We start from the raw sequence: 21,401 nt of genomic DNA on the forward strand, positions 1-21,401 counted from the left end.
ATTGCAGAAGTACTGTTTTGCATTTCACTACTTTTCTTACTGTTTTTGTTTTAAATTAGTTAGAAATTTAGGATTTGCATTAAATTGACTAGTTGGGTATTCACTTTGTATTTGTTTCCAAGCACCGTTATCTTTTATAAAAATTTAATTCTATTCATGAATCTTGTCACTTAGTAGTGAGCTCCTGTGATCTTACCTATGGGCAAGTGCCTTACCTGTGTTAATAAAATTAACATTTACTTTATTTACCCCAGATGTTGTTTGTTGGAGGGGCATATTAAATAATAAAAATCAGAGCATTTTGTTTGTGTAGTAGGGATTGGTTCCTTCCATTGGTTCTTTGGAAAAATGCTCTTCATTTCCATGGTAGGCCTATTTTCTTCCTGCCCTTAAGTACTAGAAATCCTCATGAATTTTAACATATACCTAAAGCAAAGAACCTATATGCCATGTAGTAGTTATTTTTTTGAGTGTGAGGCTTAGGAATTGTTAATAATGTAATATTCAAGAAGGTATTTCATTTTTTATATTCTTAAGGTAAATAACTAAAAATACAACATATGTTTCTACTTTGGAACCCTTTTGACTGGTAAGGGAAATTTAATACCAAGTTTGTGCTTTTTTAAGAAATGAGATCTCCTGGATTGAGAATAGGAAAAGCAGTAGCTATCAAGATTCCCAAGATATGCTCAACTTCTGTTTGGAACAAGTTGCCTTTGGTTAGTCAGAGGTGGGGAAAACATTTTCCTTCCTGAGTTGTTGGATCTCAGACTTGGAAGCATTTTCAAGTTACTACTGTAGTAGAACCGTTGTGTACAGGAAAAATTACTGCATGGAGAAGATGACTGGTTGAGTTAAATTACTATGGGGAAGTATATTCTGCAGAGTTTGTGTAACTATTCAGTGTTTTTTTCTCCCAGTAATATTTGTATAACTTTGGTTTTACATTTGGTCTACTCTGGATTCATAATATCAGCATGAGTTCTTACTTCATTTTGCCTGTTATATATAAGGTGTCATATTTTAGCTTCTGGAGTTATCCTTCAGTTTTTATTTGATCATTTCTAAAGCATACTGGAGTTTGCATTAACATTACGATAAAAACTTTTGTTAGATCCCTTTTAACTTTAAATTTGAAAATTTTCACATGTAATGGGCTCAGATTTGTTTTTCAACCTTTTGAGAATAGCAGGTTGTGCAAATAATTGTAGATTGTTGATTTAGTCTATGTAAAAAATATTATTTTGATGCTCTTTTTAAAATCCTGTTGACTGTCTACTAAATGTGTACTAAAATGAATTTATTTATTCAAAAAGTATGAGTGACCACTGTATGGGAGGCACTATTCTAGGCCTTTGGGGATACAGCAGAGAACAAAACAGAGCCCTGCCCACATGGAACTTATATTTTAATTGGGAGAGAAAGACATTAAACAAATTAAGATGAGTTAGGTGATGATAAGTGTTTTGGAGAGAAATAAAGCAGAGTAAGGGTAGTGAGGGTTTGGAGGTAGAGGAGTGCCTTAAGGCTTTGTTAGTTTTTATAAATATTCAGAGACGTTCATCTGAAAGGTGACATTTGAGCAAAGATCTATAGGAATAAAGCAAGGGAGCAAGAAGTCTAGATTCTGGGAGAAGAGTATTCTAGGTAGAAGGAACAGCAAGTGCTGAGCACCTGAGGTACGAGTACTTACTTGTGGGAGGCATTGCAAAGGAGGTGTCAGTGTAACTGAAGCAAAGGATGTGGGGGGAGAGCCGATCACAAAGGGAATATAGGCTAGATAGAATATACCTATTCTAATATTATATATAAAATACTATAGTTGTTGAAGCTGAAATCTATCCCTTTGGCTTCACTTAAGATCAGTCTCTCTCTGACTAATCTAGCAGTTTACTTACCTCCATGATGAAGAGTATGGAAATTGCTAACAAAAATGTTTGCAGACTCCTTTTAAGATCTCTCAATCTAGTAGAAGAGAATGATTTGGAAGTAAATAATTATAATGTAGAATAATTCTGAAATGTAGAATTATGTGTTAGCTTTAGTGACTCTGTGGAGGGTACCTTAGTTTGTGGAGGGGAAGACTTCATTCATATTGAAGAATAAGCAAGGATGGAAAGATTCAGATGTGAAAACTGCAAGGTACATAACAGAAAATTGGAAAGTGGTTCTGTGTTGGAAGCTAAGATTCAAGGAGGAGGATACTGACAAGGACGAAACATATGCCATCCTTTAAGCAGTAGGGACATCATTGAGGGTAGGCAGTGACAGTGTTGTGTTGTAGATCATTCTGTGGCGATTTTAGAGAATGTTTGGGAGTGTGGGTTGTCGGAAGTGAAGATGCCAGTCAGTCCAGCATTTCTCAGTGGGGACAGTTTTGGGTGGGATAATTTTTAACTGTGGAGTGCTGATTGTGCATTGCAGGACCGTTAGTCGTCCTTGATACTAAATGTCAGTAAAACCCTTTAGAGAGCCTGATAATCTGCCTGCCCAATTTCCAGATGCTCCCGGGAGAAGTGGTTACCCCCTAGCTGAGAAATAAATAGGACCTGAACTCTAGCTTTGAGAGTGATAGTGGGATGGAGAGGAGAAGGTGGAATTGCTGGAAGTTTAGGAGACTTGGTTACTGATTGGCTCTAGGGAGTGCGTATACACACACACACGTAAAGGAGCACCTTTGGGGCAGTATTATAGCAAGAAATTTTGTGACAGGTTCAATTTTAAAAATGAAAAAAGATTCTGAGGAGTAAAATGATTATTGATGATTTTGTGAGGAAGTACCTGTTAACATTTAAGAATTGAATAGCTTATCAAGACAGTTTCTGGAAGGAAATAGAAAAATAGATATATATAAAAATATAGTAAAAGAAGCTAGGAATATAACTTCTTATAGTTATGTTCAGAGCTTGATCACTGTGATTGAAGTTTTAAAGGATTTAAAATGAGCAAGACATGGATAAGCCTTACCCTCAATAGGTTATATTTTGAGAGGCAGAGAAAGCTTAGCTTTGGGAATAAGGCAAATATAATCAACATATTCAGTGCCATAGGTTAGGTATAAAGTACTATTCAAGAAGATTCAGAGAAGCCAGACATCAAATTCTATTTTTTACTGTCAGAAGCTGAATCAAACACACCAAGTTGAATGTACTGTTCTTGTCGCAAGTAATCTGAATTGTGAAAGCCTTTTGTCATTCTCCTGTTGATGGGCACTCTGTCTGACCATCTTGTGCTTTGTTCTTCAAGCATTGTTGGCCAGGGTAACTGCTTATCTAAAATGCCCTTGCTTATCCAAATGTTACTTTGTATAATAATTGGAGTTATTAGAACAAACATTTTTGAAAGATTGTAAGCAGATAAATGGTCATAGTTACATTGATCTTTCTTGCTAACAATCAAGGCCAAGTTAGGTCACTTGAATTCCTATTTAATCATTATGCACTGAAGATTAAAAGTGGACAAACTGCTAATGAGTCATGAATAACTTTAATTTTTTTCCCTTTATGGTAGTTATAACTGGGATATTGATACGTTTTGTTCTGTACATACTTTAAAACAACTCGTTTCTTGATCTTCCTTGCTGTTCTCTAAATCGGATCATATTTTCTATTTTCTTCATTGAATTTGCCAATAATCTCTTAAGCAGATTGGAGGTGAAACTCTGAGGTCTTTATTAAGAGCTTTTTTTCAGTTTTGGTGCTGAGACAATTGTATGTTAGACTATTTTATAGTAATACTTTCCAGTTTGAAATATAAAATGGGAACTTAACATTGTTTTAAACGTTTTCATGGTAATATTGAGTAGAGTTCCTGAATCATTCCTTTTTTTTTTTTTTTAATTTATTTTTTATTTTTTATTTTTTTTATTGATGTTTTAATGGTTTCTAACATTGTGAAATTTTGGGTTGTACAATACATTTTTGTTTGTCCATCACCATATGTATGACTCCCTTCACCCCTTGTGCCGACCCCCCACCCCCCTCCCCCCACCCTCACTGCCCCTGGTAACCACAGTCCAGTTTTCTCTGTCCATGTGTTGGTTTATATTCCACATATGAGTGAGATCATACAGTGTTGGTCTTTCTCTTTCTGGCTTATTTCACTTAACATAATACGCTCCAGACCCATCCATGTTGTTGCAAATGGGACGATTTTGTCTTTTTTTCTGGCTGAGTAGTATTCCATTGTATATATATACCACATTTTCTTAATCCAATCGTCAGTCGAGGGACACTTAGGTTGCTTCCACTTCTTGGCTATGGTGAATAATGCTGCAATGAACATAGGGGTGCATAAGCCTCTTTGGATTGTTGATTTCAGGTTCGTTGGATAGATTCCCAGTAGTGGGATGGCTGGATCATAGGGCATCTCTATTTTTAATTCTTTGAGGAATCTCCATACTGTTTTCCATAGAGGCTGCACCAATTTGCATTCCCACCAGCTGTGTATGAGGGTTCCTGTTTCTCCACATCCTCTCCAACATTTGTTGTTTTTTTGTCTTGGTGATTATAGCCATTCTAACAGGCGTGAGGTGGTATCTTAGTGTTGTTTTGATTTGCATTTCCCTGATGATTAGTGATGTTGAGCATCTTTTCATGTGCCTATTGGCCATCTGTATATCTTCCTTGGAGAAGTGTCTGTTCATTTCCTCTGCCCATTTTTTGATCGGGTTGCTTGTTTTTTTGTTGTTCAGTTGTGTGAGTTCTTTATATATTATGGAGATCAACCCCTTGTCAGATGTATGTTTTGCAAATCTGAATCATTTCTTATTTGGAAATTTATGCAGTAAGAAACTTCAGTTCATTTTCAGTTTTGTCAGTGTTAGTTGATATCAACTGATATCTGAGCTACCTCTAGAACTGAAGGGAGAGAAGAATGAGAATTATTTTATGTAAACAAACTGAGATCTTACCCACTCACAGACCATGTATCTGGTCTGTTGTCTTGCTATTAGTGCAAACTCAGCCTTCTAGGGAGGATATTAATAGGGATAGTTTGACCTTCAGCTGATTCATGCTTCTGTATATATGATTTTCTTTTTAAAGTTTTTTTAAAAGGTGGGGTTGAATAATACTGGTATTGTAACTCTGAAGGTTTATGAGTAGTGAGAGAACTGAAAGTTCCTCAGTACCTTGAAACAGTTCCTTTTGAAATAAATAGAATACTTGAAGGTGAGTTAGTCCATGAGGGAGTTTGATTTACTTTCTGGTATTATTGGTCATTTATGTGATCCTAATCAATACCCTGTTTACTTCTCAGGTAGATTATGGTGGTCTTAATTGTTCTCATGAGAAATTTTTTTTTGAGGTCATAATAGTTTATAACATTGTAAAATTTCAGTCGTACATTATTATTTGTCAGTCACCATGCGTATGTGCCCCTTTACCCCTTATGCCCACCCTCCAACCCCTCTGGTAACCACTAACCTGTTCTCTTTGTCCATGTATTTGTTTTTCTTCCACATACGAGTGAAATCATATGGTGTTTGTCTTTCTGTGTCTGGCTTATTTCATTTAACATAATACCCTCAAGGTTCATCCATGTTGTTGCGAATGGGGTGATTTTGTCTTTTTTTATGGCTGAGTAGAATTCCATTGTGTATATATATACCACATCTTCTTTATCCCTTCATCAATCAGTGGGCCCTTGGGTTGCTTCCATGTCTTGGCTATTGTGAATAATGCTGTAGCATACATAGGGGTGCATAAATCTCTTTGAATTGTTGATTTCAAGTTCTTTGGATAAATACCCAGTAATGGAATAGCTGGGTCGTATGGTATTTCGATTTTTTATTTTTTGAGACCTCGCCACACTGTTTTCCATAGTGGCTGCCCCAGTTTGCATTCCCACCAGCAGTGAATGAGGGTTCCCTTTTCTCCACATCCTCTCCAACATTTGTTGTTTTTTGTCTTAGTAATTATAGTCATTCTGACAGGTGTAAGGTGGTATCTCATTGTAGTTTTGATTTGCGTTTCCCTGATGATTAGTGATGTTGAACATCTTTTCATGTGCCTATTGGCCATCCTTTATATCTTCTTTGGAAAAATGTCTGTTTGTATTCTCTGCCTGTTTTTTGATCGAGTTGTTTGTTTTTTGTTGTTGTTAAGTTGTATGAGTTCTTTGTATAATTTGGAGATTAACCCCTTGTCAGATAGATGATTTGCAGATATTTTCTCCCAGTTGGTAGGTTGTCTTTTCGTTTTGTTCATGGTTTCCTTTGCATTACAGAGAAGCTCTTTAGTCTGATGAAGTCCCATTTGTTTATTTTTTCTTTTGTTTCCCTTGTCTGAGTAGACATGGTATTCAAAAAGATCCTTCTAAGACCAATGTCAAAGAGTGTACTGCCTGTATTTTCTTCTAGTTTTATCTCATGAGAAATGTTTAACAACTTCTCCAAAACTATCTATTGTTGCTTTACTGTGTTAGATCTTTTACCTGTTATATGCAAATCTGGCATTAACAATAAATTAAAGCCAGAGAGTAAATTAATCTTTTTTTTAAAATATATTGCAGACTTGATTCAGTGCACAAATGAGATGAATGTGAACATCCCACAGTTGGCAGACAGTTTATTTGAAAGAACTACTAATAGTAGTTGGGTGGTGGTCTTCAAATCTCTCATTACAACTCATCATTTGATGGTATATGGAAATGAGGTAAGCAGAATTTTTGGTTAACAATCGTACTGATGTATTGACTGATTATTCAGCTTGCTTCTCCTGCTGAAACTTCAGGAATGGCTTCAGCAACTGAATATGTTAATATAGGTAAAAAGGGCAATGTGCCTAGGCAGAAATATAGTTGTAGACCCTACAATTTGAGGAAAGGTGACCTGTAAGCCAGAAAGCAGAAAGTTGGTCAGAGCACAGAGGACTTCAATAATGGGCTCAAGAAGCAAAGACGAATGCCTAGAGGTGGGTTCTATAAGCAACACTGGTCTTTGCAGGCCTTGTTGTCTGTATCCATTTGCTTTTTTGTTATATAGCCTGATCAGGTTTCTGTCTGAACTCATATAGTTGTCTGTGGAAGCACTTTGCCTAGTTTAAGGCCGTGATATCGAGGACTAAGAAGGCATTTTGCTGAGAGGGCCTGATTGAAGAATGCCTCCTTCAGCAGAGAGATGTCTCTGAAGTCTTTGTTGCCCAAAAGGGTAACAAATAACATGCGTGAGCTTTTGCAGTTTAATGTTTGGAGAAAATCATATTGTTTTCCATGATAGACTAGCAACTAATTTTTGAGTTCTCTCCTTATATGGTTTTCTCAGCCCAGTATACATACTTGTAAAATTGTATTAAAAGAACATTTGAATGGAACTAGATAAATCTATATTGGTATGTGCCTTAGAAAAATGCAGCTGACTGGTTGCTGGGAGATAGCTCCTATAGAAATGGGGAGGGACTTTAATCATTGGTATTAGACTTCTGAGCATAATGACTTTCTGACATCCATCACTTTACTCATTATTTTGGGCTTTTCAGTCATGAGACTCTGCTGTCTTCTTTGACAGATACCAACAGAGCATCATTAAAGTTCAGAATTAAAACAGGAATTTACCCATAACTTTATCATTTTAACAGATGTTTGAACATTTTGGTGTTCCCTTCTAGTTTAGTCCCAAAGTATTTTTTATAGCTATAATCATAATCTGGATAAAATATTATATTTAGCTTTTTTATATTATATGATACCATAAGCATCTCCATGTTCTATATTCTTTGTATTTATCATCTTTAATGACTACGTAATTGATTGTATATTCCATAATTTTCTTAACTGTTCTCCTTACTGGAAATTTAGTTTTCTGAAACAGCACCACATTGAATGATTTTATTTGCAGTTTTTAAGTTTTAAAATTATTTCCAGAAGTATTACCTGAAATATGATTACTTAGTCAATAGACATGACCATTTTTAGTACATGTTACATGTTACTCAGTTTCTTTTTAATTCATTCTAAGCAGTATACAGAGTCAATAGAAATGTTTGGATATACTAGCTTCAGTGTAACTTGAAACATTTTGATCTTAACTAGGATAATAGTTTCTACTTTTATCAGGAATGTGTTTACTTAATAAATGATCATTTACTTAATCATGGTCATTTATTCCAAAGAATTTCAGGCTTATATGTATTTTTCACCTTTTTTTTTTTAGTGTAGTTTATTCTTTAAAAGGAAAAAGCCACAAATATAACCAATCTATAATGCCTGATAAAGAGGCAAACTATCAGTGGTGGCTTTCAGAGGTTGTAAATAAGGTGATAATACTAGAAGCAAAACCTTGATAAAGGCAAAGCAACAGAGAAAGTTGACTGTCATTCCTTACACTTGACTGACAGGAGGAGAAAGATAGCATTTCAGTGTGGTTCTCAGATAAACTCATGTTTAGTTTTCCTTAAGCAGCTAAGGCAAATCCGATGCTCTGCTCATTTTTTGTGCTCGTTTGTATAAGCCTCAGGTTTTCACATTGGCAGGTGTTATTAGTCTGTGAGAGTACAGTATGCATAGGATTTCACTATGCTGTGGTGATGGGAATACCATGGAACTGTGGTTTTCAAAAGGGCAAGGGAGGAGAGTGATTCCCCCGTTCTCCCAGGGACGTTTGTCACACCTGGAGGGGATGCTACTGGCACCTACGAGGTAGAGGCCGGGGATGTTTCTTAACATCTTATAATGCACAGGACAGGCCTCCACAACAAAGAATTATGCAAGCTTACAAAAATCATAGAGACTAATATTGTCTTAGGATATTTTAACACTTTTTTTGAAACAGGTTGTTTTATAGGATAAATGATGAAACATGAGTCTTTGATTTACAAATTGTTTTTCAAAATCCTGGTTTGTTAGTGTGGTGTAATCTCAGGTGAACAAGATTGAGCCAGGGCAGTGATGGTGTACATCCTAATTGATAGTGACCCTCTGCATACATTCAAAAAAAATTCTAAGAAGTGAAGTTGAAAGGAGTAACTCATCTGTTTTAGAGGTTGTATGTAAAGGGAAATTAAGGTAGTGTTCTATGGTAAGCACTTTGGAGAGCATTTTGACAGTATTTTGAGAAGGTGAACTTTACATACATGCTGACCCAACAATTCAACTTTAAGTATATATCATGACAAACTGTTGTATGTTTTTGCACATGGAGACTAAGTATGAATATGTCGATGAAATATTGTTAATAATAGTGAAATTGGAAAGAACTTAAATGTCCATAAAGAAATGGATACATAATGATATAGTAGTTCATTGAAATACTAGAATATCATTTAAAATGAATGAATTAGATCTAAAATGGATATATTAAATGGATAATTCTTGGGAAAAAGTTGTTAAAAAGCACATGGGAAAAGAATAAGTGCAGTGTGATATTTCTGTAAATTTAAAATAGAAAAAAAATTACGGTTTTAAGATATATATGTGATGAAATTGTAAAAATGTGTTTGGGAGTGATATATATCTACTTCAGAAAAGTGATTGCCTTTGAAGAGGGAGGGAGGGGAATGAGATTTAAGGTGTGTGTCTTCAATAGTCTATAATGTTTTGATTCTATAAGAAGATCTAAAGTGAATATGGTAATGTGTTTAATCTGGACAGTGGGTAAGAGGATGTCTATAATATTGTTCTCTTGTATGATTACAAGTATTTTGTTTTTAAAAAAAGTGTCGTAAAAATTTGGATCGCCAGGTAACTGTTTAAAGATGCCACCTGAGTATGATTAGCTGTAGCCCTAATATGCTACAATAAAGACAGAATTATAGGTTCTAGTTTAAAAGTGCCTGTTTCCTTTTATTTTGACTTTAATACCATACATGTACACATTAGTCTTCAATAAATTCCTGTATGCTAGTGAAAAATATATATTATGTTTTTAGGTTTGGTAACTAGTTAATTGGAGGACTGAGGATGAGAAATTTAAACTAGGTAAGCTTAGTGGAGTGTGTTAACCACAACTTTTCCTCCTAATTCTCAAAATAGAGTTTGTTAGATGGCAATACTTTAACATAGTCTTTTGTTTGTTTTCCAGCGTTTTATTCAGTATTTGGCTTCAAGAAACACGTTGTTTAACTTAAGCAATTTTTTGGATAAAAGCGGATTGCAAGGTAAAAGACAACTTGTTCCTTATAGAAAATCGAGAGCGACCCCCTGTGATGATTACTGCTGGGTTGACCTCTGTCTTTCAGAATAAGTGCTGTGGAGGAACCTCATATTTTAGTGAAGATTATAGGGAAGAAGAAACTATCTTTTAATATGAAGATTAAGATTGACTTAACTGTTTGACACTCAGAGCTCTTTGAGAAGCAGTATAGAGTAGTGGTTTGAGAGCATAGATGGAACTGGACTGCCTGGGTTTGAATCCCATCTCTACTACTTACCAGCTGCATGAACTTGAGCAACTTTACCTCTCTGCATCTGTAAAATCAGGAATAATGATAGCACCTGCCCTATAGGGTTGTCATGAGGCTTAACCTAGTTAGTAAATGTCAAGTGCTTAGAACAATGCCTGGCACACACAAGACACTATTTAAGTATGCTCTTTCATTGTTATTATTGTTGTTATTATTTTATGCTTTATTCTAAGAAATGTAATTGGGAATATCATTCATTTTAGTAGCAAAGGGAAGTATAGTGTGTTATTCAGATGAATTTCTTATTGATACTCACATCTGTTATTTTATTTATTTTACTTTAAAATTGCCATAATCTGCTGTTGTAGCCCTCCATGCATATTCTGTCTTAATGGAATGTGTTGTACTTAGTTCCAGAACTAGACCATTAGCATTAGAGAATCTCACCACTAGGAAGAACTTTATAAAAGACGTACCAAACGACTTGGGAATTCAAGTAAGCCTTAATTCAATAGAAAGACTCAATCTGGGAGATATCTTTAGAGAAGGTGTGGGCTTTAGAGAGAATTGTGAGAATTGTGCTGGGCTTTAAAAGATGAATGAGGGCATGAGTTGGCTTAAGCGAAGCGAAGGTACATAGATATACACGGATATGAAAGAACGTGGGGTATTTAAGATTTATAGAGGAAATGAGTGTGAATAGAATGTATTGGAGAACATGTAGTGTCAGATAGCCCTCAGGAAGCTGCTTGGGGCCAAAATCGGGCACAGAAGATTTTGATAGAGTTGGAATTTTATAATACACTGAGAAGCCATCAAAGTTTTTTGGTTTGAGGGAGGAGGGGAGAAGGAATGTGTGTTATAAAGAAAGCATCATATAAAGATGCTTATAAAGAAACCTCAGTGCAGGTTGGATTAGGGTGGATAGAGTCTGGAAGACATTGGAACTGTTCTGGTCAATTTCTGGTCATCCAGTGGTGAGTTAATGAGGGCCTAAATTATGGCTCTTGTGGAAATAAGATCAGTGAAATTTAATGATTAGCTGTGTTTGGGCTAGGGCCTGTCCAGTTCAATACTTACTTTTGGCGGATAGAAGTATTAATTAGAATGAATTGAATTCCCTATCTTCCAGAGATTTTGGAAGACCAGTAATCTATACATAGGACCAAATGTTACAAGATTGATTTTACTTTAATGAGAGATATAGTGCTCTAGTATTGAAGAAAAGAAAATTAAGCCATGGAATCCCTTTTTCAAATAAAATCTTAAATAGAAGCTAGATAAATATAACAGATAAAACTGGAGCTACTCTGTTTTGGGTGACATGGAAGAAACTCTGCCTGCTCAATCTTTTTGTTTCTGCCTTCCCGCTTATTCAGTTGATTTGAAAAACTGCTACTCCAGAACAGAGTAGATGCGTGTGTCTGAGGTTTTTTTTGTCTTATTAGCTACTGATTTTCCACTTTAAGATGTAAATTAAGCACTTCTAATTATAAGGTTCATTTCTTTTGTGTAGAGAACAGTTTTTAGACCTTTTATTTAAAGCTCATATGCTAAAGAGATTATAAAGATAAGACTGAAACAGTACTTGAAAGCATATAATTCAATGGTGTTTTTGAAAAGTAATTTTGATTGCTGATGTATTTTGTTGGGTAGAGTCTGGTATATTTTATTAAATATGTACTATTATACTGGGTGTATGTAAATATAAATAAGTTTCTAGTCTAGTGAGTTAGATAGACATTGTATATAATAGCTATAAGCTGTACTTGAAGTGAGAATAATATGGGAGCACAAAGAGTTTAGGGAGTTTCAGAGATTGAGCCTTGAAGGATGAGAGGTATTTCCCCCATCAGAGAGGATGGAGTAGAGTCGATTAGAGGGAACTTGTATGAATTAAAGAGCTGAGGAGTGGGAGTATGTAACACCTTATAAAATACACTAGTAGCTATGAGAATATATGAGGGCAGTGATTTTTTTTCTATTTTGTTCACTCATTTTTCTCCAATGGCACTTAGTAGGCACTCAAGAAATATTTGCTAAATAAGTGAATTGGTGATGACATTAAATCCATTCCCTTCCCTTTCTTTTGGTTGTTTTACTGTTATCTTTTTAAATTAGCAGAGATCATCAAGTGAAGTTAAATTTGTTAGAAAAAATGAGCCAAGATAAAATGGACCTGCTTTTCAATGAGAAGCAAAAATTTACAGACTTCCTTGAGCCAGGCAATAACTAAAATACGAGTTTTTTTGTTTTTTGTTGTATAACATTGATTAGATTTTTTAAATTTTATTTATTTATTTTTTTCCCCCAAAGCCCAGTAGATAGTTGTATGTCATAGCTGCACATCCTTCTAGTTGCTGTATGTGGGACACGGCCTCAGCATGGCCGGAGAAGCGGTACGTTGGTGCGCGCCCGGGATCCGAACCTGGGCCGCCAGCACCGGAGCGCACACACTTAACCTCTAAGCCACGGGGCCAGCCCTGATTAGATTTTATGTTGCTGAAGTTTTCCAGTCTCATGATTGTAATAAAACAAAATCTTGGAATGATTTAGGTATTCACTTAGAGAGTTTTATTGAAAACACGCATGTAATTGTTTTTTTGTTTTGTCTTAAACTTATATATTGCCCTTTCTTTCATTGTACCATGAAATAATTTTCTGTACTTTTTATAAGGTTGGCACATATAAGTTATGGTTGTTCTAGATAATATACAATTAAAGATTTCATAAATATGAAAATTATAAAATTACTTAATGGTTTGAGGTGTGAGGTTGTTCCCAGGGATGTTAAATTTGAGTTATGAGGTTATTAAGTAGTGTAAGAGAACATGTTTTTCCAGTTCCTGATAAATAAAAGACAGGGATGTGGATCAGAAGTAAAATATAATTATTAATTTAGGTGAAATTCTAAGGGGGAAGGTTTTTCAAAGCCACACATGGTATATGTGACTTAAAAAATGTGAAGTCTTAGAGATTTTAATGTGATATTATTCATTAGTCACTTAATTTACATCACTAAATCAAGCTGGGATATCAAAGACATTATGGCCATTGGATGAAATGAGTTGGTTTTCTAAACAAATTGGGATTTTAATAATTTATGAAAACTTTTTCTATTTCTTTTCTTGCAGGATATGACATGTCTACATTTATTAGGCGGTATAGTAGATATCTAAATGAAAAAGCAGTTTCATACAGACAAGTTGCATTTGATTTCACAAAAGTGAAAAGAGGGTGAGTTAAGCTTTCTTTGTTTTTTTCTCGACATCTAATGGATTTGCATATTTTAAAATGTAAACCACAGAAATTATTAGATTATGAATTATGGAATTTCAGGCCAGTTTTAAAAGGTGAACTTCATTTTTCTTCGAAGAAGTACATCAGATACTTTTTGCACTAGGATTTTTTAAAGTTTTTAAAAATTTTATAACAGCTTTATTGAGATGGAGTTCACACAACATAAAACTTACCCTTTTAAAGTGTACAGTTCAGTGATTTTAGTGTATTAACAAAGTTGTGGAACATCACTACTATTTAATCCTAAAACATTTCATTATTCCAGAAAGAAACTCCAAACCTGTTAGCAATCACTTCCCATTTTCTTCTTCGTCCAGACCCTGGTAACCACAAGTCTACTTTCTATCTCTATGAGTTTGCCTATTCTGGACATTTCATATAAATGAAATTATACAGTATATGCCCTTTTGTGTCTGGCTTCTTTCACTTAGCGTATTGTATTCAAGTTGTGGCATTCTTGTTGTAGCGTATATCAGTACTTCATTTCTTTTTATGGCTGAATAATATTCTTCTCTGTGGATCATACTACATTTTCTTTATTCATCAGCTGATGGACATTTGACTGGTTTCTACTTTTTGGCTCTTAGGAATAATGCTGCTATGAGCATTAGTGTATAAGTTTTTGTGTGAATTATCTTTTCAGTTCGCTTGGGTACATACCTAGGAGTGGAATTGCTGAGTAATATGGTAACTCGTAATGTTTAGCTTTTTGAGGAACTGTCAAACCATTTTTCAAAGCGGTTGAAGCATTTTACATTCTCACCAGCAATGTATGCGGATTCCAGTTTCTCCACATTCTTGTCCATACTTGTTATTTTCTGGGTTTTTTTGGTGTGTGTGAAGATTAGCCCTGAGCTAGCATCTATTGCCATTCCTCCTCTTTTTGCTAAGGAAGATTGGCCCTGGGCTAACTTCCGTGCCCATCTTCCTCCACTTTATATGGTACACTGCCACAGCATGGCTTGACAAGTGGTGCATTGGTCCACACCCAGGATCTGAACCTGTGAACCCTGGGCCACCAAAGCTGAGTGCGCAAACTCAACTGCTACGCCACCGGGTTGGTCCCTCTGTTTTTTTGATTATAGCCATCTAGTAGGTATGAAGTGGTATATCATTATGATTGTGGTTTGCATTTCCCTGATGGCTAATAATGTTGAGTGTCTTTTTGTGTGCTTATGGACCACTTGTATATTTTCTTTGGGAGAATATCTGTTCAAATCCTTTGGTTGTTTTTTGTTTTTTTGGGTTTTTTTGCTGAGGAAGATTTGCCCATGAGCTGACATCTGTGCCAGTCTTCCTCTATTTTGTATGTGGGTAACTGCCACCTCATCACCGCTGACAAGTGGTGTAGGTCTGCACCTGGGAACTAAACTTGGGCTGCTGATGCAGAGAGTGCCGAACTTAACCACTAGGCCCATGGGGCCAGCCCCCTTTCCTTGCTTTTTAATTGCGTTGTCTTTTGATTGTTGACTTGCAGGAGTGTTTTTTATATATTTTGGACACCAGTCCCTTATCATATACATGATCTACAAATATTTTCCTTCCTGCTGTGGCTTATCTTTATACTTTCTTGATGGTATTCTTTGAAGAACAAATGTTTTTAATTTTGATGAAGTTCAGTTTATCTGTTTTTTTCTTTGCTTGCTTGCACTTTTGGCATCATATCTAAGCAAACATTAGTTAATCCAATGTCAGAAAGATTTACTCCTACATTTTTTCTAAGAGATTTGTAGTTTTAGCTCTTACATTTAGGTTTTTGATCCATTTTGAATTAATTTTTGTATATGGTATTAGGTATGGGTCCAAATTCATTCTTTTGTGTGTGGTTATCCAGTTGTCCCAGCACCATTTGTTGAAAAGACTCTTCTTTCCCGATTGAATGGTCATGGCACCCTTGTTAAAAATGAATTGACCATAAATGTAAAGGTTTATTTCTGGACTGCCAGTTCTGTTCTGTTGATGTATGTCTGTCCTCATGGCGGTCCCACACTGTCTCAATTACTGTTGCTTTGTGGTAAGTTTTGAAATTGAGAAGTGTGAGTTCTCCACCTCTCTTATTTTTCAAGATTATTTTGGCTGTTCTGGGTCCCTTGTATTTCCATATGAATTTTAGGATCAGCTTATCAATTTCTGCAGAAAAGGCAGCTGGGATTTTAATAGGGATTGCATTGACTCTGTAGATCAGTTTGGGAAGTATTGGCAGTATTAACGCATTGTTTCCAATCCATTAACATGGGTGTCTTTCTATTAATCTTCTTCAGTGTCTTTCAGTGCTGTTAGGTATTTAAGGTGCTTGTTAATCTTGGTTGCAGATGATGAATTTATTTTTTGCTGTGCCACTTATGCGTCACTTAACCACAGGGATACATTATAAGAAATACATTGTTTGGCTATTTTGTCATTGTGTGAACATCATAGAGTGTACTTACGCAAACCTGGATGGTATAGCCTGCCACATATCTAGGCTATATGGTACTTAATCTTATGGGACCACCGTCATATGTGGGGTCTGTCATTGACTGAAACATTGTCATGCAAAGCATGACTGTAACAGTCTTCTTGTCATAAGAACTAATCACATGAATGATACAATCAGTACTTCTATACCTGATAAAGCCTGGTGTATGGATTTTCTTAGGATATATGATGAGACCTCGGGAAAAAGCTAGTAAGGACATTCTTAAGGGGCACTGATGACCCTTGTAGCTATGAAGGCCTGCCCTGAGGGAATCTGGCTTCTGCAGAAATATTCTGGTGACTGTCTCTCTGAGTTTCCTTGCTGCCCAAAGATTCCACAGATCTAAGCAATTAATATGTTCCTTTAAATTGTTCTCTTGAAATGTTAAGTTAATAGACTGAAATGGAAAATTTAATACAAATGTAGAAGTGTAACCTCTTAGTTAATCAAGAAATTTTAAAGCTGAATTTAAAATGTTCTATGTCACTATTCCAAATTAATCGGGAAGTGATTAGTTTAGAACTTATCAAAACTAAATTCCACAGATTTTGTTTTATATATTTAGGTACTTTTGTAGAAGATTACGGTAGAAACATTCATCTTAGAAGTCTGATTCTTAACCTCAGTATCCTGTCCAATAAACCATTTTCCAGTTGGATTATATTAATTCTTCACCGTAAAGTGTGTTCAGTAAAACTGATCTTCAAGATATTTGTAGATTTCAGATTGATAGATTTTAAAAATAGAAAATTTTTTTTCTAACCTGAAGGGCCAGGCTTGAGATTGAGGGGAGTTGCTGCATTTCTGTATTTAATAGAGCAAACTTTTATTACTTGGATGAGAACAGTCCTTGATTATGCACCATATAATTAGTATTGAGTTAAAGGAAATTCCTCGTATTTGATGCTAAGGAAAAGGAAAGGGAATCAAGGAAGAGCCATAATTGAGTAGAACCAAGAAGCAGCAGAAAATTGACATTTTAAACACACAAGATACATATATATACATATATATATCAAATTAAAGATAAAATATAGGACATAGGGTATAATCTCAGGGCCTCATGGCAATTAAAATTTATTATATCGTGGCAAAAGCTCAGTAAACTGTTTAACTTTTGGAGAAAAAGTGTAGTAAATAGTAAAGTTTTATTTATTAGGGAAATAATTTTTTATGTTTATAAAAGTAATAAACTTTAAAAAAATTCAGACAACGTAGCAGCCTAACTTTTAGGAAATGTTAACATTTTTCGTGTATTTAATCTATTTTTTGTGTGTAAATAGAAATAAATGTGTATATGAAGGCACATAGAAAATTACATAGAAGTTGGATCACATTATTTAAAGATTGTGTTTCTCCCCTACTATATTTCTTAGACATTTTCAATGTCTGTACACATAGATCCATCTCATTCTTTTGAATGGCTTAGAATTATGTTCTAGATGTACATTTGATTTATTCCTGTTTTTTATCTTATAAAAGCAGTGCATTGACCATCCTTTTACATGTGGTTGCATTCTTAAGTGAAGTTTCCTATAGAATAAATTCTTAGAATTGACTGGTCAAAGGTTGTATATACATTTAACATTTTAATAGAAAACACCATATTACCCTTTATAAAAATTGTACTAAATTATTGAATTAAATACAGTTATAAATCCCTCTTGCATTGTATTCTTCCATCCTCATGAAAATGTATCTCTTTAGATTCATTTTATTTTGTATCGGTTGACTGAATAATTCAGTAGATGGTGACATTGAACCTTTCTCTCTCTTCCTTTTTTAAAATGCCATTCGTGCTTTGTTAATTGCCTTTCAGTGTCCTTTGCCCAGTTCTCTATTGGCTTTTTTATTCTTTCCTATTGTGTTGAATAGTGTTAAGAGCTCACAGGCGGTTTAGTCAAATAAATCTAGGTTTAGTAAGATAAATTCTAGCTTCATTCTAGTTAGATGAAGGACTTTAGTAAGATACTTCAGCTAGCTTGCTGACTTTTTAAAAATAACTTTAGGGCCGGGCCCGGTGGCACAGGCGGTTAAGTGCACACGCTGCGCTGCGCTGGCCCGGGGTTCGCCGCTTCGGATACCGGGCGTGCACCGACGCACCACTTAGCAAGCCATGCTGTGGCGGCGTCCCATATAAAGTGGAGGAAGATGGACACGGATGTTAGCCCAGGGCCAGTCTTCCTCAGCAAAAAAAGAGGAGGATTGGCAGATGTTAGCACAGGGCTGATCTTCCTCACAAAATAAGTAAATAAATAAATAAAAATAATTTTATTTTGAAGTAATTTCACTTCCAGAAATGCTGCAAGAATAATACAGATAAGTCCTATATGCTTTACTCAGATTCAACAATTTTTAACATTTTATCACATTTGCTTAATTATTCTGTGTGTATACTTTTTTTCTGAACCATTTGAGAGTAGATTACATACCTCATGCCTTTTTATAGTTTATATCCCTTAATACTTCAGTGCATATTTCCTAAGAACAAGGTTCTTTTATTACATATCCATCAGCTTGCTAACTTTTTTCACATTGAGGCACACAAACTGATACTATTTGTACCGGGACAGTGATTAAATGGAGAAGACTGCTTGAGGCTGAAGTGTTAGGGATTAATGTGTTGGCATATGTAAACCCATTTGTACCATAGTAGTATGCTTTGGCACAACTGGGAAACCTCAACTTAAGCTCTGAGTTATTTTATCTGTAAAATGTAAAATGGTGATGTTAATAGCACTTATGTATTAGGATTGCTGTAAGAATTAAATGAAATATTGTATGTTATGCTTAACACATGACAAACACTCTAACAATAAACTTTTGTGTATGAGGAAAATAAATTGTCATGGGTTACAAATATTTTTTCCTGTTTTTTTTTAAGCATTGTTGTGGGTTTTAAAATCTTATGTGATCAAAATTATCTTTATTTTTTTTTTTTTGGCTTTTGTCTTTTAAGCAAACTCTGAGCTTTTCTACTCAAAGATGATCAATTTCCTATTCATTTTTTCATTGGATATATTTATGGATTTGGTATTATATATTTAAATCTTTGATTCATTTGGAATATATCTTGGTATAATTAAAAAAGCGAGGTGGACACCAATTATAATTTTTAATAGAAATACAGGATATTCAAAAATCAGAATGAATTATTACCCAGTAGGGTTAAATTACTTTCACTCATATACTTACGTCTTTTCTAAAGCCCCTTTTTTTTATTTTGGCAAATAGTTAGTCATTCTTCAAGAATTCACTCAGACATCATTTCTTTGAGAAAGCCTTATTTCTCTTGTTGGATTTTATATGGTGCTGTCACATCCATGAGGACAGTATACTCTTACTCATATTCATATCTTCAGGACTTTCCACAGTGTCTAAACATAGTAGATGTTTAATAGTTTTTGAAAAAATGACTAGATGAGTTTGTAGGCAGTACATTAAGTGATTCTATGAAAAATGGATCCAATAAATTGCCTGTACATTTATTTTTACAGTTGGTTGTTAAACATTGGTCCCTTCATTTTCTTTTTGTTTAGCATTCTGTATTTTGATAGTATTAACTTATGCTGAATTATCTTCAATTCTAAATTGGTACAGTTCAAAGTGACAAGACACTGTTATAATAACAAGCAAAAGAGAGAATAACCCAGGTATTGTCTGTGAATAAGGACATGGATGATCAGCCTTTAATCCATTGCATTTACACTTGGGAAGCAAGTATCTGAATTTAATTATTATAATCTATTTAAAAATTTATAAAAACTTGTATTCTACATGGAATATGAATTGTTATGCATTTGGTTTGAATCATATTCAAGCATTTGTGTTTGTAAATTGAGTTTTTCAAAGTTTTAGATAAAGTATATGGTAACTGTTAAGATTTTTCTCTTTTTTTTTTTTGCTGACTAAGATTTGCCCAGAGCTAACATCTGTTGCCAATCTTCCTCTATTTTGTGTGTGAGTCGCTGCCACAGCATGGCCTCTGACGAGTGGTGTAGGTCCACACCCAGTAATTGAACCCAGGCCACCGAAGCAGAGCGGACCAAACTTAACCACTAGGCCGTGGGGCTGGCCCCCAAGATTTTTCTTAATTGAGAAATTTAAAGTTTTCTGGGAATAAATGATGTGGAGGCTAGGGAGAGAGGGAGGAATCAAAAATGTCCCCACAGTTTCTGATGTCAGTCACTGGAGGGATAGCACCTTTTACTGGGAAGATTTTTTGGGGGTGGGGTGTAGGGTAGGATGCAGTGGTAAAAAATTACGGATTTAGTTTTGGAAATACTAGTTTTGAGATGCCTGTGATTTGTACAAGTTGAGATATCAAATAGGCAGTTGGACATATTAACTTGAAACTTGAGAGTTGTAGTCTAGGAATATAAATATGTCAATGGCATTTTGGTAATTTATGCCTTGGGAATGACTGATCACCTGGGGAGTGTAAGTATAGAATGAGAGAAGAGGGTTCAGAAACACCTTGAGATACACAACATCTATTTTAGTGTATGGGTAGAGGACCAGGAGCCAGCAAAAGAGACTAAGAAAGTGATAGTGAGGTAGGAAGAAAACAAGGAAAGAGAGGTATAGGGGATGCTAAGAGAGTAGAGTATTACAAGAATGGGGGAAACTTTTGAATGATGCTGAGAAGTCTAGGCAAATAAAGTTAGACAAGTACCCACTGGAGAAGCAACATGGAATTTCTAGATGACCTAAACTAGAGAAGTTTAGCTGAGGTGGTAGGAGTGGAGCTCATATTGGAATGTACTGAATAATGAATGAAAAGCGAGGAAGTGGCAACTCTTTTGAGAAGTATGCTTGGCTCTGCAAGGCAAGTGGTAGCTGAATTGGAATAAGAGATTAGTGGAGAGAGACTGTGTGTATGGGAGGTGGGTGGTGTTTAAAGAATGGTGATCCTAGAGACTTTGTTTGTATGTTCATGGGAATGATCTAGTATAAAAGAAGAGATTAATGTGCTGCACTGTCCAATGTGGTAGCTACTTGCCATGTGTGGCAATTTAAATTTAAATTGATTTAAGTGAAATAAAATAAAAATTCATTTTCTCAGTTGCATCACCCACATTTCAGATGCTCAGTAGCCACATGTGTCTCGTGGCTACCATATTGAATGGTGCAGATATGGAACGTTTCCACCATTGCAAATAGTTCTGTTAGTGCTATGTTAAAGAAAAAGAGGACAACCAAAGGATTGTGATGGAGTGGGATCCAGAGGACCTGTGTGAGTGGTATTTACATTTGATAGAAAGGGATAGACTTCCTCCATTGTAACAGGAGCAGACTAGATA

The 21,401-nt window shown here is 35.2% G+C and overlaps 1 protein-coding gene across 10 annotated transcripts in view; it reads left to right on the forward strand.

Annotated features, from left to right (window-relative positions):
• PICALM (phosphatidylinositol binding clathrin assembly protein) overlaps positions 1 to 21,401 on the forward strand; it is a 103,287-nt gene that overhangs the window by 26,533 nt on the left and 55,353 nt on the right. For all 10 annotated transcript variants that reach the window (XM_058545470.1, XM_058545471.1, XM_058545464.1 and 7 more), the window contains exons 2-4: positions 6,514 to 6,656; positions 10,019 to 10,094; positions 13,475 to 13,577. In XM_058545470.1, the coding sequence (XP_058401453.1) occupies positions 6,514 to 6,656; positions 10,019 to 10,094; positions 13,475 to 13,577 (322 nt within the window). The remainder of the gene's footprint in view (positions 1 to 6,513; positions 6,657 to 10,018; positions 10,095 to 13,474; positions 13,578 to 21,401) is intronic.

Source organism: Diceros bicornis, chromosome 7 (genome assembly GCF_020826845.1).
Source record: "Diceros bicornis minor isolate mBicDic1 chromosome 7, mDicBic1.mat.cur, whole genome shotgun sequence".
In the NCBI taxonomy this organism is placed as follows: Eukaryota; Metazoa; Chordata; class Mammalia; order Perissodactyla; family Rhinocerotidae; genus Diceros; species Diceros bicornis.